Here is a 21,585-nt window from a genome sequence, read left to right on the forward strand (position 1 = left end):
TTATTATTCTCAATGTAAGATGTGGTAGCTGTTGTATACGTAATTTGAATGTATGTCTCTTCTATTTGAATAAAAAATCCTTAGATACTACACAAACCTGAAATGCATTTATGAATTGCAATAAAGGAGTACCTAACCTGATAGCAGTGAGGAAGTCTACTGAATTATTTATTCGAATTAAAGAGACATACATTCACAAACATTATTATTATTATTTACAGCTTCTGTGCTTTCTTTAGAGATTGGGATCCACACAACTGGGAGTAAAAGTTATGGATTTCATAATAACTAAGGAATTTGCTTTCACGGTAAAGTATTTTTCTGTTATAATCATTTGACACGTCTGAAAGAAATAAAAGTTGTTAAACATATTCGAATTCTGAATCTCAGGTAACGAAAGCAATATTTACTTTCTTCGAAAGTTTAAACGCTATAAACGGTAAAGGCCAAATAACTAAACGCATTAAACATTGGTACTTAGTCATTGCTTCGTGCCTAACCAATATACTGGTCACATGAAAAGATCTAGGTTTTCTTCATGTGTCTAACAACAAAACAAAATCCACTTTCTACATAGAAAATCCTGTAAGAAGTAAACACCATTAATAGATCACTGATGCATTCTGTTGCCTTACTCCAGGGCTTCTTAAACTTTTTAATTCACGACCCCATATATGATTGTGATTTTTTTCGCGACCCAAAAATATAAAATAAAGATATATACAAATTCGCAAAAACAATGGTGTGCTACCATACTTCACTCTTGTGTTACAATTGAACAGAAACAACTGAATAAATGCGCTGAAAAGTGACAAGACTACACTAGTTTACACTACAATCAGTGTTGTTGAATCATTGACTCGCTGCACCAGAAGTGACACAAAGCGCAACTGACGAAACTTATGACACAAAGCATGCCTCATTTTCAAATTCTCATAACTTATTGTCAAAATTTTGCATTAAAATCTCGCGACCCCACGATTTCGCTAAGTGACCCTAAATGGGGTCGCGACCCATAGTTTAAGAAGCCCTGCTTTAGTAAAAAATAAATTTTCAGACTTCATAAAATATAATAGATCTTTATTAGTTTAAAATCTATGAAAATATTTATAGCTTGAAAATAATTTTTGTAAATTTTATTTAAAATGTATACAAAATAAAGATATACTGAATATGCACATAAAATAAGCAAATAGCTATTTATACTTATAATAATTGTAAATAATTGACTATTTATAGGAATTTATATATACATATATGCAAACATAGTCATTGAATTTTATTCTTCTGTATGTTACGTTTTATTTGAAGAAATAGATTATCAAGCAGATGATGCATTTAATTAACAATTTCCCATAAAAAAATATTAATATAAATAAATATTCAATCATTCTGCTACTTTAATATTAATGAGAATAATTCTCATTCACTTTTAAAATAATTATGATAAAAATTTTCTGGCAACACTAGTTTTAACAATGTAACCATTGATAAAACATTTGACAGTTTCACATCATTAACATAGCATTTTACTGCATTTTGTGATAAATGGTAACGTATGTTTTCTATCATCATCTGTATATGTAGCAAAACAATCCAAGTCAAATTTATGGCAATTCAAGCAGAGGAACAGCCAGTTCTTTGCAGCTTGCAAATGAATTTTAGAAGAAAGATTAAAACAAGAGAAAGGCATAAATGTAGAACCAAACAACTAACATATAACAAGAAAGAGATTAATGCATTTCCAAAGAAACTAAAATTAAGAGGATCTAGTAAGAGCAAAAATTCTAGACTTAGGAACAGAAAATCTGCAGTCATTGAAGACAAGTCTGTAATGGAATGTAAATGAGCAAATCTTCAAATTGGAAACAAAATCTTAAAAGTGACAAATTATGAATCATTTTTCAAAAATTTTCAAAACAAATCATTTTTCAAAAATTGAAAGTGACAAATATTTGTCACTTTCAATTTTTGAAAAATGATGGTAAAACCAATATCATGAAATGCAACTGTCACCACTGTATGGTGACAGTAAATAGAAAATAGTAAAAATAACAATTTAACCTTATGTACTTATTTATGGATAGTGCTGAACATTAAATTGTGGATTAGAATTACTTTCGTTATTTTCATTTGTTTTAACTGGAATTAAAATGGCACTTGCAGTTTTTAAAGATATTTAAACTGAAATTTTTATCATATTTTATATTACAAATAATCAATTCTTTTATATGTACTAAGGGTCAATCAAAGGTGCAGGATTTAAAAGTTTTCTTACATGAATACTGGAAAGCATATAAATTAACACTCCTAAACCTTAAAAGTGTAGGATTTGTGATTATATCAGAATAATCACTTACTAACATCACTGTTAAAATATCTGATTGGTTTTATATATATGAAATTGTTCCAATAGTTAAGATTTTAAATTAACCCGGCGTGAATGAGGTGAGAAATTGTTATACCAGCTATGAGGTGGGTAGGAGATACCCGAAACTTTGATGCCGAATTTTTTATACTATAATTGTGTATAAAGTATTTTTTCACTTGGGATAATAAGAATAGTATCTATTCAACAAGATGAGTAAATAAAATATTATGTTTAAGATTGAAAAGCATTTTTTTTTAATTGAAAAAACAAAGTGTCTATATTTTCTTTGAAAAAGTACAAGTTTTGGTAGTTTAACATTTTTTCGTATAAAATTCTAACAAAATTACAACTTCTTTGATTAATCAACATAACTATAGTATCTTTCAATTATAAAAATAGAAAAAAAAAAACTAAACGGCCTTATGAGATCAATTTGCATAGCACCAACATTACACCTACAAATCAGCACAATCTCCACACATAAAAATCGCATGCTTCATACATTTTGGCTTCTCACACTTCGAACAGCAATGTTTTGTTTTCCTATCTGTTTTTTAGTACACTCACCACACCTGACATATTTATTAGCCATTTTTTTGGAAACAGTTAATGAAGGTTCTCCCAGTTGATCAGTAATTACTTTTCGAGTTTCCCTTGAAAGATGTGTTTTTTTGTCTAATGCGAAGACTATCATTTGAGAAATCTACAAATAAATCTAAAAATACTATAAATAACTATAACTCAAACTTACTGTCAACTCAAAAATGTAACACCGACTATGAGGTCGGGTGTGACTTACCCCCAGCCACCTTTGCTCATGTGTATCTTCCGCTGACACCGGCGGAACACTAAACTCAACACTCCGCCTTGCCCCCATTCCCTTACCTCCAGCTACTGTGACAATGGGATTTGCATGGCAACAATAACATTAAATAATCTGCATTTAAAATCTTCTCGGGTATGACACTCACGCTGGGTTAACAATATCAAAAGAACAAATACTATATCATTTTGAAAAGAGATTAGCAATAAGAAAATAAATGATTAATTGAAACATGTAAACTTTAAGATTGTGTTCAATATGTCAGCTATCAAGAATAATATGCAGAAAATTCTANATGTTTTCCTCCTGATGACCAACGCCCTTAGACGAGTCACATAGAAGAATTCCAGAGTTAACACTGAGAAGTTATACTTTGACTTTGTGCACATATTGATCTCCCATGGAAAGAAGTAAATGAACTTTATCTCCAAAGTGTCCTTTGCCTACAGAGAAGAAGACGAACGACAACTAGAACAGGTCGTAAGTTTCAAACAATGATTGTAACTCTCTCTCTCATATCGGGTATAGTATAAGTCTATATATCGTGTATCTTAATTGTCGTATTTATATCCCTCGTTCATTGATATTTGTATTAGTTTTACTTATATTGAATCATTAAATTTACTCTTGTTTGTTTTATATAAAATATGTCTCTTAATTCGAGTCTGAATCAGATCTGTAAAGCAATTGCACGCGTGTTTGTCCGCGGATCGATAAATTGACAAACTGGTGTCGGGACCCTGACATTTGGGATAAAGACCTCACAGTCTTGAATCCCCCCTTTTACCTAAATATTACAGCCCTCCCGGTCAAACGAATCTTGACATAGGATCGGATCTCTTGATCCGAAACTCAGAGAACAGATTTCGGATAATCTGTGCCGATTAAGTGGTACGAACAATCACTAGCGGATTAGAGTACCCCCGGCTACTCTCACAAATGCAAAAGGTAATTTCCTATAGCAGCTAATGTTATTGGTCACCATATGTTTTATATGGTCCAGCTTATGTTTCATTTGAATAACATTTACCTTTTTTTTATGTATATAACTTAAAAATTAGGTATAAAACAAAGATTTTAAGAAAATTCTTATTTCTTATAAATCACAGAAATTATAAACTCAACGCCTTCTGTACATTTTCCAGTAAAAAATTTAACAGAACAAACATTTTTACCCATAAGAGGTCAAAAATGTTTGTTTCATTAAAAGTGAAATTTAAAAAAATCCTCACCTCATTCATCTATCACACACACACACACACACACACACAAAGAGAGAGAGAGAGAGAGAGAGAGAGAGAGAGAGAGTCAACAAAATTATGTGAACACTATTTGAGAGAAAGCATTTATTCAAAGTTTGCATTATACAGTGTCTCAACCTGAGCACCAGCATGATTAATGCACTCAAACCAACGTTCAACAGTACAATTTAGTGCCAGAACACCGGAGATTGGGGAGGCCATAACAACAGTCTGTCGTGATCAATTGGAATCGAAAACTAAACAAAATTAAGATGTTTCATTAATAATGTTTAATTAAAAATTAAGATTGTTCACATAATTTTGACTCACCCTGTATATATGGTTGCTTATGGAATCATTCTTGAACTGTGTCCTGCATCTCTTCCCTATAGATGCTTCATCAAAATTTTTTTAAATGTTATATATGCATAATGGAATTAATCAGTGTTCCAAAATAGTATGCAATACTTGTTATATAGTTTGCTTCAGATCTGATGACAGACTATAAATCAAGCCAAAAAATGTTTTGACAAATTATTAAAAAGTTTTGCTAGAAAGAAGAATAACTTCTTCTTTCCAGCAAAACTTTTTAATAGCAGAAAAGCTGTTTCAGAAGATTTAAGGAATGCTTTCATTGTTAAACAAAGTCGTGGCATGTCTGAGAGAGCTATTAGAAAAGAGCTAATGCTAAACAAGACAACAGTGCACCAGATTATTGTTTATTACACTAACCATGGCCATGTTATAATTAACAAAGCTGCTAGACATCAGCAAAAAACTTCAAAAGTTGATGATAGGAGTTTTAAAAGAATTGTAAAAAACAACCGCTGTGCCACAGATATTGAATGTAACTATAATACGGAATGATACAACTGGAAAGAATATACCTGTTTCGACAACACACAGGAGACTGCAAGAAATGCATTTCCAGTTCTAAGCAGCACGTGAAAAACCTTTACTAACAGCATATCAAAAGAAGAAATGGGTAAAGTGAGCCAAAGAACATCTTTCCTGGTCTCAACAAAAGTGGCATGAAATTCTGCAGTCTGATAAATCAAACTTTGAATTATCAGCAAAAGACAAAAGCAAAAGTGTTATTTGATCTGCCAATCAAGCTAATGAGCCATTGTTGTTATACCACTCAGTGAAGTTTCCTGCCAGCTTCATGGTTTGGGGATGTATAAGCACCAGTGGTATGGGTCAGTTGACATTTGTTGTCAGTTGTTGATGGAACACCTGTTTCAGAGCAATACATTAACATTCTACAGCAGTATTTATTTCCATCCATAGCAAAGCTATATCCAAATAGAACCTGCACTTTCCAGCACGATGGGGCCACATGTCATACAAGCAGAAAAACAAATCAGTGGCTTGCAGAAAAGAACATAGAAGTTCTTCCTTGGCCATCCAACAGCCCAGATCTTTCACCAATTGAGAAAACACGGAACATTATGAAGAGACGTCTGCATCTGCCCTCGGACAGTTGAAAAACTGAAAGCTTCCATCTTAACTAACTGGAATTCCATAACGGCAGATGAAGGTCAACAGCATGCTGAAATGTATGGAATGTGTTTTGGCCGCAAAGGCAATGCAACAAAATATTAAACATGCAGTGGTCTATGTTCATTGAGGGGGTGACGCAGTGATCTATGTTTTTAATGCCTGTGACTCAAGTTTGATTGGCTCAATCTTGTTAAACCTGCAAGATACCAAGTTGATATTTAGCAAAAATAAAGACTAATCTAAATATATAAAATTACTTGTCCTGACTGACTGAGTCACTGACTCATCATCGCCCAGAACAAACTGCTGAACCTAGAGGTGAAATTTGGTACACAGTTAGGGTACATCATGTAAACGCACTAAGAAGGGATTTTTCAAAATTACCCAGTGGGGGGAGAGGGAGAGCATTAAGGCTTAACCGGAAGAACAGCTTCTACTGTACTATTTTAGATGCGATTTTTTGTTTTCAACAACGTTTAGTCTTCATTGAGTAATTAGGTATATTAAATTAATAACATTTCAAACATTGTTATAAATATTTTTATATATTTTGATTTTTTAACCAAATGTTTGAACCGTTTTAAATTCTAATTTGTTATTGCATATTGGTTCAATTATAGAACGATTATAAACGTTCCAGAAAATTGATCAAATTGAAAGTAGTTTGTTTGATTCTCAACAATTTTCATCATTCTCAGCGGTAGGTGTTATATAACAATTACTATGGTCATTGAAATACTGAATATAAATGGGGTTTGCTTGCAAAACCTCTGCGGGCAAAGTCACAAGTAACAGCTAGTTACTGTATATTTGTTCTAAATTATGTAAAACATTCATGCAATGAATCAAAGCTACTTTTTTAAACCTATTTATTGGATGACATGTTAACTACAGCCTAGTCTAAGTTCAATGGTGACTATTGCATAAGAAGGTTGGTCTTTTTCAAACAAAATATTATCTCTCATTAATTTGATTAGCATTTTATAACTGAAAAAAAATTCTTGCATATAGTCACAATGGAAGCTTTCCATGCTATATTTGGTGTTCAATGACAAATAGAAATGAAGTCTTCACGTCAGTCTATACCTTTTTGCCTGCTGTCATAGTAAATGTGACCCCCGTCAACCCAAATACTCTCATTTTCTATTGCAGCCTAACAAGACAGCAGCTGTCATGACTTACTGGTAAGGATTCCATTGCAGGGAGGGAAAAAAGTCTTCATATTTTCTAAATTATGACTGGTAAAGGATCTTGCTTCCAATGTTTGAACAACTGGCAACATATATGCTTAGTTTGAGAGAGTTGAGCATTCAAATTTCATTTCACACTACTTTTACACATTTCATAACTAACTAAATTTATTTAATTATGAATAAAAAAGATATCCTTAGAATGATAAAGTCACATCTAGTTTAATTATTCAAAGTAAATCTAATAAATTAAACACAAATGCATTTCAAAAGCAAGTTTTGATCATGCATACAGTTTATAAAAATGGAAAGAATTTGAGTTTTGTCAGCACATTGTTGTCCCAAAAGATAAAGGGAAAAAACATCAAACAGTAATCACAATATTCTCATATTTATCAATTATATCACAAAATATGCATGACAACACACACACTTCTTAATTAACAACTTCTTGTTATATTTAATTTGGAAAAGTCATAGTATAAATAATTATTTGGTTTAAAATCAAATTATAAGATCTTGTTTTAGTTTTATGTTAAAACAGAAAAATAATATTTTAATAGTCATTTACCTGAAGGACTTTTACTTCTTATATCAATTCCATTGTCTTGTTTGGAACCTCTCTTTACTAATTGAATTTTTTTTCCAATTTGACTACAGTGAACTTTTGCATTTCTTGGTTTTTCTGATTGATAAATAAGATATATGTTAAACCTCATTTTTGTATCAAAAATTTTATTTTAAAAATAACAATTTAATTTCATAATTACAACTTTAAGATACGCATAATACTAATACTGTCTGTGTGTGTATGATGCATGTAAATTAATTTTTTTATATATATGGATTATTAAACATTTTTTTCCTATTTACTTACAGTTAAATTTATAAAACACTCTTATCACTATAATGTTTGTAGTGATAAAGCATTTGTTTAAAAAAAAAAAAAATGTTATATTAAATTTACATTTGCTTTCTGCTATTTTCTATTGTATTTATGTCAATTTGCCTGTGCCAACAATAGATCTGACACCTAATGGTATTAGCATGAACTAAATAACAGCTGCTATGGGTATAAAGTCTGTGGTCTGTTAGAATTAGAAAGTGTTTAACCTACAATGGTAAATAATAAGTATTGCTGTGTATTTGGATGTAAGTCTAAAGGGTCATCAAACCCAGTACATATGCACATATTCCCAAAAGATAAATTATTGCAAAAAAAGTGGGAAATAAAACTGAAATTATCACTTCAATTTCACCAACATCTAATTTTGCTGAGCTTAAAATTCTTTTATTTTTACAAACATTTTCAACCTTTCTAATATAAGCCATTTTCATGAAACATACTGTTTTTGAATATTTTACATATTTAAAATTCAAAAAAATAATTTAACTTTAAAAATAAATTAAAAGAAGTGTGTATATTAAATAAACAAATAAAACAAAGCTAACTAGAAAGAAATATGATTTAACGGTTTTTAAGCCCCATTCTTTTTTCTATTATATATTTCCTTGCTGTTGGAATCACATTAGCATCCCTAGCATTTAGGCAACAATTTTTCATTTTACTTTTATAAATTTCAACCTTTCCCATCTCAAATGCAATGGATGGAGAGTGCACCCTTTTAACGACTTTTGCCTATTTCCATTTTACAACCGCTGCTTTAGTCTGCACCATAATCGCTAATATTGTGTTGTGTCTTTTGTCAACATTATATCTTATGTTCTCACAGATGTACTGCAAGGTTTCTTCTAGTCAAACCCACATAATCCTTTTAGATTCCTAACTGTTGGTTTTCAAGTGGTATTTTATATATTCCAGCTTTCTCTTCCTTTTTTATGTTGTCTTTATCATCCATCGTATGTTGTCAGGCACTTTATACTATAGCCTTTGTGGCAGCCATTTTGGTTGACTCATATGCAATCTATATTTACTGGCATAAGCAAACAGAATTACTGCAACCTTTAGCAAGAAGAGTAATTATTTTCATAACTAAAATTAATTACATCAAAACATCTATATTTTATGGGAAACAAACACACACTTAAAGGATTTCTATTGGATGCTTATATTAATTATCTCTAATGATGCTTTATTAGTTCTAAAATAACTTATTATAAAAAATGTATGGTCATAAACTTTATTATTATACATACCCCAAGCTCCACCATTAACTACTGGAGGTTGAAAAGTAGAATCAATAGATCCATCCCCTTGTAAAGAAGGCTACAAGACAAAAGAAATTACATAATTTGCTATAAATTTTTAATATTTGATACTTTAGTACAGGGCTTCTTAAACTTTTTTTATTCATGACCCCATATATGATTGTGATTTTTTTTGCGACCCAAAAATATAAAATAAAGATATATACAAATTCGCAAAAACAATGGTGTGCTACCATACTTCACTCTTGTGTTACAATTGAACAGAAACAACTGAATAAATGCGCTGAAAAGTGACAAGACTACACTAGTTTACACTACAATCAGTGTTGTTGAATCATTGACTCGCTGCACCAGAAGTGACACAAAGCGCAACTGACGAAACTTATGACACAAAGCATGCCTCATTTTCAAATTCTCATAACTTATTGTCAAAATTTTGCATTAAAATCTCGCGACCCCACGATTTCGCTAAGTGACCCTAAATGGGGTCGCGACCCATAGTTTAAGAAGCCCTGCTTTAGTAAAAAATAAATTTTCAGACTTCATAAAATATAATAGATCTTTATTAGTTTCAAATCTATGAAAATATTTATAGCTTGAAAATAATTTTTGTAAATTTTATTTAAAATGTATACAAAATAAAGATATACTGAATATGCACATAAAATAAGCAAATAGCTATTTATACTTATAATAATTGTAAATAATTGACTATTTATAGGAATTTATATATACATATATGCAAACATAGTCATTGAATTTTATTCTTCTGTATGTTACGTTTTATTTGAAGAAATAGATTATCAAGCAGATGATGCATTTAATTAACAATTTCCCATAAAAAAATATTAATATAAATAAATATTCAATCATTCTGCTACTTTAATATTAATGAGAATAATTCTCATTCACTTTTAAAATAATTATGATAAAAATTTTCTGGCAACACTAGTTTTAACAATGTAACCATTGATAAAACATTTGACAGTTTCACATCATTAACATAGCATTTTACTGCATTTTGTGATAAATGGTAACGTATGTTTTCTATCATCATCTGTATATGTAGCAAAACAACCCAAGTCAAATTTATGGCAATTCAAGCAGAGGAACAGCCAGTTCTTTGCAGCTTGCAAATGAATTTTAGAAGAAAGATTAAAACAAGAAAAAGGCATAAATGTAGAACCAAACAACTAACATATAACAAGAAAGAGATTAATGCATTTCCAAAGAAACTAAAATTAAGAGGATCTAGTAAGAGCAAAAATTCTAGACTTAGGAACAGAAAATCTGCAGTCATTGAAGACAAGTCTGTAATGGAATGTAAATGAGCAAATCTTCAAATTGGAAACAAAATCTTAAAAGTGACAAATTATGAATCATTTTTCAAAAATTTTCAAAACAAATCATTTTTCAAAAATTGAAAGTGACAAATATTTGTCACTTTCAATTTTTGAAAAATGATGGTAAAACCAATATCATGAAATGCAACTGTCACCACTGTATGGTGACAGTAAATAGAAAATAGTAAAAATAACAATTTAACCTTATGTACTTATTTATGGATAGTGCTGAACATTAAATTGTGGATTATAATTACTTTCGTTATTTTCATTTGTTTTAACTGGAATTAAAATGGCACTTGCAGTTTTTAAAGATATTTAAACTGAAATTTTTATCATATTTTATATTACAAATAATCAATTCTTTTATATGTACTAAGGGTCAATCAAAGGTGCAGGATTTAAAAGTTTTCTTACATGAATACTGGAAAGCATATAAATTAACACTCCTAAACCTTAAAAGTGTAGGATTTGTGATTATATCAGAATAATCACTTACTAACATCACTGTTAAAATATCTGATTGGTTTTATATATATGAAATTGTTCCAATAGTTAAGATTTTAAATTAACCCGGCGTGAATGAGGTGAGAAATTGTTATACCAGCTATGAGGTGGGTAGGAGATACCCGAAACTTTGATGCCGAATTTTTTATACTATAATTGTGTATAAAGTATTTTTTCACTTGGGATAATAAGAATAGTATCTATTCAACAAGATGAGTAAATAAAATATTATGTTTAAGATTGAAAAGCATTTTTTTTTAATTGAAAAAACAAAGTGTCTATATTTTCTTTGAAAAAGTACAAGTTTTGGTAGTTTAACATTTTTTCGTATAAAATTCTAACAAAATTACAACTTCTTTGGTTAATCAACATAACTATAGTATCTTTCAATTATAAAAATAGAAAAAAAAATAAAAGTTCTTATGAGATCAATGTGCACAGCACCAACATTACACCTACAAATCAGCACAATCTCCACACACAAAAATCGCATGCTTCATACATTTTGGCTTCTCACACTTCGAACAGCAATGTTTTGTTTTCCTATCTGTTTTTTAGTACACTCACCACACCTGACATATTTATTAGCCATTTTTTTGGAAACAGTTAATGAAGGTTCTCCCAGTTGATCAGTAATTACTTTTCGAGTTTCCCTTGAAAGATGTGTTTTTTTGTCTAATGCGAAGACTATCATTTGAGAAATCTACAAATAAATCTAAAAATACTATAAATAACTATAACTCAAACTTACTGTCAACTCAAAAATGTAACACCGACTATGAGGTCGGGTGTGACTTACCCCCAGCCACCTTTGCTCATGTGTATCTTCCGCTGACACCGGCGGAACACTAAACTCAACACTCCGCCTTGCCCCCATTCCCTTACCTCCAGCTACTGTGACAATGGGATTTGCATGGCAACAATAACATTAAATAATCTGCATTTAAAATCTTCTCGGGTATGACACTCACGCTGGGTTAACAATATCAAAAGAACAAATACTATATCATTTTGAAAAGAGATTAGCAATAAGAAAATAAATGATTAATTGAAACATGTAAACTTTAAGATTGTGTTCAATATGTCAGCTATCAAGAATAATATGCAGAAAATTCTACTGAAAACTCTCTGAAATTTTCAATTAAGTAGAATTTAAGATGATTTCAACTATCAGAATTGTAGAATATTCTATAGATTTAAAATGTATACTTGAGGAAATTTTGATAAAATATTTTTAAACTTACAAATTCTTGATTAAAAGTATTGCTTGTCACATCCATTCCTCTAATTTCAGGACAGTTACTGCTGATGTTGATAGCACCTTCCTTTCCTTTGGCTTTTTCATAAAGTGTCTGACTAACTCCAATCTAAAAATAAAACATTTAATATACATAAATTTAACCAAAAAAAAAACAAAAAATTATAATATAAATTATGAGACTGGGTTTAAAAATAAAAAACACTTTCTTTTAATTTAGCGTAAAATAGATTATGAATACTATTTAATTATATCTGAGCTATACTATTTCAAAAGCTGTTTACCATAATATTTCCTTACATATTCTCTATTGTTCTTGTATTTCTTAATAAATATTATGACTAATTAAATAATTAGAAATTATTGTGAAAATAAGATAATTCTGAATGGTATGAGTTAAATGAACTAAGTGATTTTTTTTAAATGCTGTATTTGTATTCCAAAAGTTTAAACTTTATAACATAATAATCAAATCATATGTTTAAAAATATAAATATTCATAGAAATGACAATTTACGATAACTATTAAGAGAAGTGACAAAAATCATACCTAAATGAGTAACGTCAGAATAAATACAATCTGAAAATTCTAAGCATGCATGAATGTCTAAGTATAGATATTTCCCAGATAATTATACTTTATATAAAAATTCTTATAATTGGAATGCAAATTATTTTAGAGAGAGAGAAAAATCAAAGGCAAACCTTTAAATCAGGTTATATATAATATTTATGCATGTATAGGCTGCATTTTGTTTTACCAAAATTACAGTGCAGCCTATACTCAAGAATATGAATATTTTAAATCAATTTAAAATTAGGTAGGTGTGAGTAAGCCGCTGCACCATTGAAGTTCAATGCTGAAGCACAAGCTCATGACATGTCACAAAACATCTTGCCCAGTTGTAACTTATCTTAAATTCACTTTGCCCAAAATATGAAAATTTTAGAATTTTTCGGGCTTCAAACTGAATCATTTCAACAGACACAGGAAATCCGTTTGCCTGAATTTTACAGATATAGTTCAACAGATTTGCTTCCAGATCAGGATATTTTGCTGTCTTTCTACAAAATAATTGCTGATTCTGTAGTATTTTCTCAAGAAAGTCCTTTTGCTTGAATCCACTGCTGCACATTTTTTTTTGTCTACATCGAACTTTCTTCCTGCTTCTTGATTTCCATTTTCTTGTGCATAATGCACCACTTGCAATTTATACTTCACTGTGTAACTCACTCTCACTCAACCCATGTTTAACATATACTGATCAGACACTCAACAATAAATATTAACCATCACTTCATCCTTTTGTTTGGAATTTGCAGTGTTATTATATTTCTGTATACCTGTGAGTGAAGACCTGAGTGCAGTTCTTTCCCAACCTCCGTCTCGTTGAGTTGGTTTCTGTGTGTATCACGTTTCGACGGAAAGCATACCTTCACACTCAAATTGATAATATTTACAGTTTATTTACAAATTCTATATGCAGAAAGTACAAGTTCGAAAACATAATATATATACAGGATAACAATGCATAGTGACTCACGTACTAGATTGGTTTCCAGGAACTGTTAAACTTTGGAGAGGCCTCAGTCAGCTTGTGGAGTTAGCTCAACTGCACGGTCCATCCAGTCTCCGCACTAACCTGTCCCTGAGATGTTTACCAGAGGAGAACACTCTCTCTACGCTCAGCGGGTATCCCAAGTGCCTGAGACTAAAATGTACCAGTCTCTTGCTCTCTCATTCGCCCCACAATTTAAGAGCTTTTTATACAGGGACTTCCGACCAATCACAACCCTTTCCTGCCCAAACAGCTTACACTCAGGTCTGCCGTCATCCCGCGAGAATGGAGCTCACATAAACGTCCACCACTTGTTTATATTCAGTTGTTTACCATATGGCAGTATTTTTTTTCAACCTGTGGGTCGCGGGTAAAAGAAAAAGACAAGTGTTTGTAGGTCGTACACTACATAAAAAAAAAACCTACAATTTCACAAGAAGGCTGTACCTGTTTATTTTACAGTACAATTGGTGTTTTGATCGATATTTAGGTCTCAACCATGGGTGTAGCCAGGGAGGGGCTTGGGCCAGGGGGAAAAAAAAAGTCAACGGCTCCCTGTGCCCAATGTTATAATTAAAGAAAGTTTCATACTTTATCTGTGTTAAGTTATTGTTGATTCTTATAAAACTTTCATTTTAATCAACAATAATTTGTCTCAATAGAAAGAAAATTAAATACATAGTTTTTAAAATCACTGATATAATTTTAATAGGGCCCTGGGGTCACCAAAATTTTTTAACTTGTAAAGGGTCGCATATTCAAGAAGGTTGAAAAACACTGCCATATGGCAAATGGTCTAATGTCTGACTACAGGTGGGTCCAATTGACAAAGTCAGCGCTTCTGTTGTTTTCCCTCTGTTTACAAGTCAACACCTTACAAAGTGGTATATTGCCAGACCGCACATGGGTCCAATTGACAAGGTCGCACCTCTTTTGTTCCCACTCTGTTAAAAGGTCAATATTTTACACTGTCTCTCTACTCTCATCTCTTGGCAGAATTCTGAGATTTTTATTTTTCTTCCAAGTATATCATTTCAGAAATAGAATATGGCTTATACATGAATAAAGACACCTTGGTAAATTATAAACTATAAAGACAATTATGTAAAAAAGAAGTCTTCAACTATGTTTATATATTAATGAAAAACAATATTTCTCTGGATAATATTAAAGTACAGAATACATGGCAATTACACGGAGAAAATCAAAACGCAACACAATAGACTAGGTACAAATAGCATGCTTAAAAACTGTCACAAAAATTGCATTGGTCTTGTTGATATTGAACTTTGACACAGATCATTCATTTGTGTTAATTTAGTATTCATAATAGGATCAAATTAATTTTTGATGCTATTTACTAATAGTTCTTAGACAGCATACCTGTATCTGTGATCATGTGATCAAATAAAAAGAAAACTTGAAAAGAAGTATAGCAAGGAGTATGGAGATGTTGTGAGCTGATTATATTCATATCTTAAAATTTCCTTACAAGGAGTTGAGAAAGAACAGCTGAAACTCTTAATAAATAAATTCATGAAATCTTATTTTCACAAGACCAAAATCTTATTACCATAGCTGTATGAACAAAATTAAGAAATCCCAGTCTTTTGAGATAAATGCCAAAGATTTTGCTGCACTCACTTGTAAGCATGCATGAATATTTTGCCCTGTAATTTTTTGTTTATAACAACTGTTTTATTATGTACTGACCTTGTGGACCAACACTTAAGTTTTTAATCATAATCATTCTAAACAGAAATCTGAGATACTTTCATTAACCTAAATTTTTGGAAACTTTTCTTCATTATGTAGCCTTCTACTATGAAACTTCTCTGTTATGTAATACAAGATACAGTAAGACCCTGCTTAACGCGGGGGATGCATTCCTAGACACAAAGTGCTAAATGAAACAGCATTAACCGAGGTCATTTTAACATAGAGTAAATAGGGATAGGGGAACACTAAAACAAAAATAAACAGATTTTTCTTTAATTTTAAATTATTTTTATATTGATTTGCATACTAATATATGTTAAATAACACATAAACATATGCATAAAAAAATGTGAAGTTCATTCTCTGTGATGAAGGTTCTGGCTCTTCTGAAATTCTTGATATTTTGCGATAAAATCGTATAGTTTTATTTGTCATTTTCTTTTTCTTTCCTTAAGCAAATGTCGGTAGTATTAAATGAGGTCATTATATTTTATACTGATTTGTAAGTAAGCGATCACATCCAAAATGATCCAGATCGTTTTGCTTTTGCACAAAAGCAAAACGAGGTTGCTTTCAAACTCTGGATCATTTGCTACAATTTGATCAATGATTTCAGTTACTGTTATCAAATTTTTACTAAAGAAATCCATAGAGAAATTTTTTGGGTTCGTTTTCAGAATCTCTATTTTCTAGTTCTACATAAATTCCTTGTTCTGCCAGTTCTTGAAGGTCATCGTTGATAAGACTCTCACCAGAAACCTGCTGTAACTCCTCAATATCCTGCTCATCTACATCTCCTAGTCCTGCTGTATTGATACGGTTGACAGTTTAGTCAACCTAACAATACAGTGATAGGCTCTTCTTGTTGAGAATTCTTGGATACCTTCAGCCATATGTTCTTTCACACTTTGTTCATGCAATTATCGGTTAATTCTTTCCAAGCAAAGCCGATATTGCCTATGGCATCCATAATGTTATATTTTTTCCAAAATTGCACCAAACATAGATTTAAAGAAAATACACCTTTCTGCCACCTTTTTCTGATTGGTCTGTGTTTATAAATAACCATATTATATACAAATCAATGAAATGCCACAATAATTTAAATCGGCGTAAATTTTGAGCTTTTTGTAGGCTTAGAGCAGACCGCGTTATATCAAATCAGTGTTAAGCGGGTCTTACTGTATTTTCATTTATTGTAATTTAAATTAACAACAACAAGCTAACACTACACTTGAAAGTCAGAAATGTATGACAATTTAGTCAAACACACCAACTTGCAACATGCATTATATATTATTAATTACATCACAATAATAAAATAAAACTTTATCACAACACCGTGAAATAGAAATTTACATCCACAAACCTTTTACAGTGCGATTTTTAAATAAAAAGAAAAAAGAAAAAGTTCCCACAAATGTTTTTGAACAGTCATAAAATTCTTCAGGCGAGTAACAGATAACCAAAAAACAAATGTATAACATCACATAAAAAACAACAGAAAGGCAAACTATCTCACAGTGATAACAAGTTAATGTCGAGTATGTTTGAAAAGTTCACCATTGCTCACGATACGTGTCATTGTTATCAAACTGTATTGACGTAAGTACATATTTTATGCAATAAATTGTGCGTATTTCTTCATACCTATGGCTATTCCTTTCAAATGTTTACACNGTTTGATTCTCAACAATTTTCATCATTCTCAGCGGTAGGTGTTATATAACAATTACTATGGTCATTGAAATACTGAATATAAATGGGGTTTGCTTGCAAAACCTCTGCGGGCAAAGTCACAAGTAACAGCTAGTTACTGTATATTTGTTCTAAATTATGTAAAACATTCATGCAATGAATCAAAGCTACTTTTTTTAAACCTATTTGTTGGATGACATGTTAACTACAGCCTAGTCTAAGTTCAATGGTGACTATTGCATAAGAAGGTTGGTCTTTTTCAAACAAAATATTATCTCTCATTAATTTGATTAGCATTTTATAACTGAAAAAAAATTCTTGCATATAGTCACAATGGAAGCTTTCCATGCTATATTTGGTGTTCAATGACAAATAGAAATGAAGTCTTCACGTCAGTCTATACCTTTTTGCCTGCTGTCATAGTAAATGTGACCCCCGTCAACCCAAATACTCTCATTTTCTATTGCAGCCTAACAAGACAGCAGCTGTCATGACTTACTGGTAAGGATTCCATTGCAGGGAGGGAAAAAAGTCTTCATATTTTCTAAATTATGACTGGTAAAGGATCTTGCTTCCAATGTTTGAACAACTGGCAACATATATGCTTAGTTTGAGAGAGTTGAGCATTCAAATTTCATTTCACACTACTTTTACACATTTCATAACTAACTAAATTTATTTAATTATGAATAAAAAAGATATCCTTAGAATGATAAAGTCACATCTAGTTTAATTATATTTAATTATTCAAAGTAAATCTAATAAATTAAACACAAATGCATTTCAAAAGCAAGTTTTGATCATGCATACAGTTTATAAAGATGGAAAGAATTTGAGTTTTGTCAGCACATTGTTGTCCCAAAAGATAAAGGGAAAAAACATCAAACAGTAATCACAATATTCTCATATTTATCAATTATATCACAAAATATGCATGACAACACACACACTTCTTAATTAACAACTTCTTGTTATATTTAATTTGGAAAAGTCATAGTATAAATAATTATTTGGTTTAAAATCAAATTATAAGATCTTGTTTTAGTTTTATGTTAAAACAGAAAAATAATATTTTAATAGTCATTTACCTGAAGGACTTTTACTTCTTATATCAATTCCATTGTCTTGTTTGGAACCTCTCTTTACTAATTGAATTTTTTTTCCAATTTGACTACAGTGAACTTTTGCATTTCTTGGTTTTTCTGATTGATAAATAAGATATATGTTAAACCTCATTTTTGTATCAAAAATTTTATTTTAAAAATAACAATTTAATTTCATAATTACAACTTTAAGATACGCATAATACTAATACTGTCTGTGTGTGTATGATGCATGTAAATTAATTTTTTTATATATATGGATTATTAAACATTTTTTTCCTATTTACTTACAGTTAAATTTATAAAACACTCTTATCACTATAATGTTTGTAGTGATAAAGCATTTGTTTAAAAAAAAAAAAAAAATGTTATATTAAATTTACATTTGCTTTCTGCTATTTTCTATTGTATTTATGTCAATTTGCCTGTGCCAACAATAGATCTGACACCTAATGGTATTAGCATGAACTAAATAACAGCTGCTATGGGTATAAAGTCTGTGGTCTGTTAGAATTAGAAAGTGTTTAACCTACAATGGTAAATAATAAGTATTGCTGTGTATTTGGATGTAAGTCTAAAGGGTCATCAAACCCAGTACATATGCACATATTCCCAAAAGATAAATTATTGCAAAAAAAGTGGGAAATAAAACTGAAATTATCACTTCAATTTCACCAACATCTAATTTTGCTGAGCTTAAAATTCTTTTATTTTTACAAACATTTTCAACCTTTCTAATATAAGCCATTTTCATGAAACATACTGTTTTTGAATATTTTACATATTTAAAATTCAAAAAAATAATTTAACTTTAAAAATAAATTAAAAGAAGTGTGTATATTAAATAAACAAATAAAACAAAGCTAACTAGAAAGAAATATGATTTAACGGTTTTTAAGCCCCATTCTTTTTTCTATTATATATTTCCTTGCTGTTGGAATCACATTAGCATCCCTAGCATTTAGGCAACAATTTTTCATTTTACTTTTATAAATTTCAACCTTTCCCATCTCAAATGCAATGGATGGAGAGTGCACCCTTTTAACGACTTTTGCCTATTTCCATTTTACAACCGCTGCTTTAGTCTGCACCATAATCGCTAATATTGTGTTGTGTCTTTTGTCAACATTATATCTTATGTTCTCACAGATGTACTGCAAGGTTTCTTCTAGTCAAACCCACATAATCCTTTTAGATTCCTAACTGTTGGTTTTCAAGTGGTATTTTATATATTCCAGCTTTCTCTTCCTTTTTTATGTTGTCTTTATCATCCATCGTATGTTGTCAGGCACTTTATACTATAGCCTTTGTGGCAGCCATTTTGGTTGACTCATATGCAATCTATATTTACTGGCATAAGCAAACAGAATTACTGCAACCTTTAGCAAGAAGAGTAATTATTTTCATAACTAAAATTAATTACATCAAAACATCTATATTTTATGGGAAACAAACACACACTTAAAGGATTTCTATTGGATGCTTATATTAATTATCTCTAATGATGCTTTATTAGTTCTAAAATAACTTATTATAAAAAATGTATGGTCATAAACTTTATTATTATACATACCCCAAGCTCCACCATTAACTACTGGAGGTTGAAAAGTAGAATCAATAGATCCATCCCCTTGTAAAGAAGGCTACAAGACAAAAGAAATTACATAATTTGCTATAAATTTTTAATATTTGATACTTTAGTACAGGGCTTCTTAAACTTTTTTTATTCATGACCCCATATATGATTGTGATTTTTTTCGCGACCCAAAAATATAAAATAAAGATATATACAAATTCGCAAAAACAATGGTGTGCTACCATACTTCACTCTTGTGTTACAATTGAACAGAAACAACTGAATAAATGCGCTGAAAAGTGACAAGACTACACTAGTTTACACTACAATCAGTGTTGTTGAATCATTGACTCGCTGCACCAGAAGTGACACAAAGCGCAACTGACGAAACTTATGACACAAAGCATGCCTCATTTTCAAATTCTCATAACTTATTGTCAAAATTTTGCATTAAAATCTCGCGACCCCACGATTTCGCTAAGTGACCCTAAATGGGGTCGTGACACATAGTTTAAGAAGCCCCGCTTTAGTAAAAAATAAATTTTCAGACTTCATAAAATATAATAGATCTTTATTAGTTTAAAATCTATGAAAATATTTATAGCTTGAAAATAATTTTTGTAAATTTTATTTAAAATGTATACAAAATAAAGATATACTGAATATGCACATAAAATAAGCAAATAGCTATTTATACTTATAATAATTGTAAATAATTGACTATTTATAGGAATTTATATATACATATATGCAAACATAGTCATTGAATTTTATTCTTCTGTATGTTACGTTTTATTTGAAGAAATAGATTATCAAGCAGATGATGCATTTAATTAACAATTTCCCATAAAAAAATATTAATATAAATAAATATTCAATCATTCTGCTACTTTAATATTAATGAGAATAATTCTCATTCACTTTTAAAATAATTATGATAAAAATTTTCTGGCAACACTAGTTTTAACAATGTAACCATTGATAAAACATTTGACAGTTTCACATCATTAACATAGCATTTTACTGCATTTTGTGATAAATGGTAACGTATGTTTTCTATCATCATCTGTATATGTAGCAAAACAACCCAAGTCAAATTTATGGCAATTCAAGCAGAGGAACAGCCAGTTCTTTGCAGCTTGCAAATGAATTTTAGAAGAAAGATTAAAACAAGAAAAAGGCATAAATGTAGAACCAAACAACTAACATATAACAAGAAAGAGATTAATGCATTTCCAAAGAAACTAAAATTAAGAGGATCTAGTAAGAGCAAAAATTCTAGACTTAGGAACAGAAAATCTGCAGTCATTGAAGACAAGTCTGTAATGGAATGTAAATGAGCAAATCTTCAAATTGGAAACAAAATCTTAAAAGTGACAAATTATGAATCATTTTTCAAAAATTTTCAAAACAAATCATTTTTCAAAAATTGAAAGTGACAAATATTTGTCACTTTCAATTTTTGAAAAATGATGGTAAAACCAATATCATGAAATGCAACTGTCACCACTGTATGGTGACAGTA

The 21,585-nt window shown here is 30.4% G+C and overlaps 1 protein-coding gene and 1 long non-coding RNA gene across 3 annotated transcripts in view; both read right to left on the reverse strand.

Annotated features, from left to right (window-relative positions):
- Positions 1-21,585, reverse strand: part of LOC111623036 (vasculin-like) — a 94,273-nt gene that overhangs the window by 16,411 nt on the left and 56,277 nt on the right. For both annotated transcript variants that reach the window (XM_023365516.1, XM_023365517.1), the window contains 3 exons: positions 12,392-12,514; positions 9,286-9,355; positions 7,700-7,813 (listed from right to left, as the gene is read on the reverse strand). In XM_023365516.1, the coding sequence (XP_023221284.1) occupies positions 7,700-7,813; positions 9,286-9,355; positions 12,392-12,514 (307 nt within the window). The remainder of the gene's footprint in view (positions 1-7,699; positions 7,814-9,285; positions 9,356-12,391; positions 12,515-21,585) is intronic.
- On the reverse strand, positions 18,493-20,187 carry LOC111623037. The gene is made up of 2 exons (XR_002756380.1): positions 20,058-20,187; positions 18,493-18,583 (listed from the first exon to the last, which is right to left on the reverse strand). It is a non-coding gene; the product is annotated as an uncharacterized LOC111623037 (long non-coding RNA).

This window comes from Centruroides sculpturatus, unplaced genomic scaffold (assembly GCF_000671375.1).
Source record: "Centruroides sculpturatus isolate CEXI.00-Female unplaced genomic scaffold, Cexi_2.0 scaffold351, whole genome shotgun sequence".
Lineage (NCBI taxonomy): Eukaryota > Metazoa > Arthropoda > Arachnida > Scorpiones > Buthidae > Centruroides > Centruroides sculpturatus.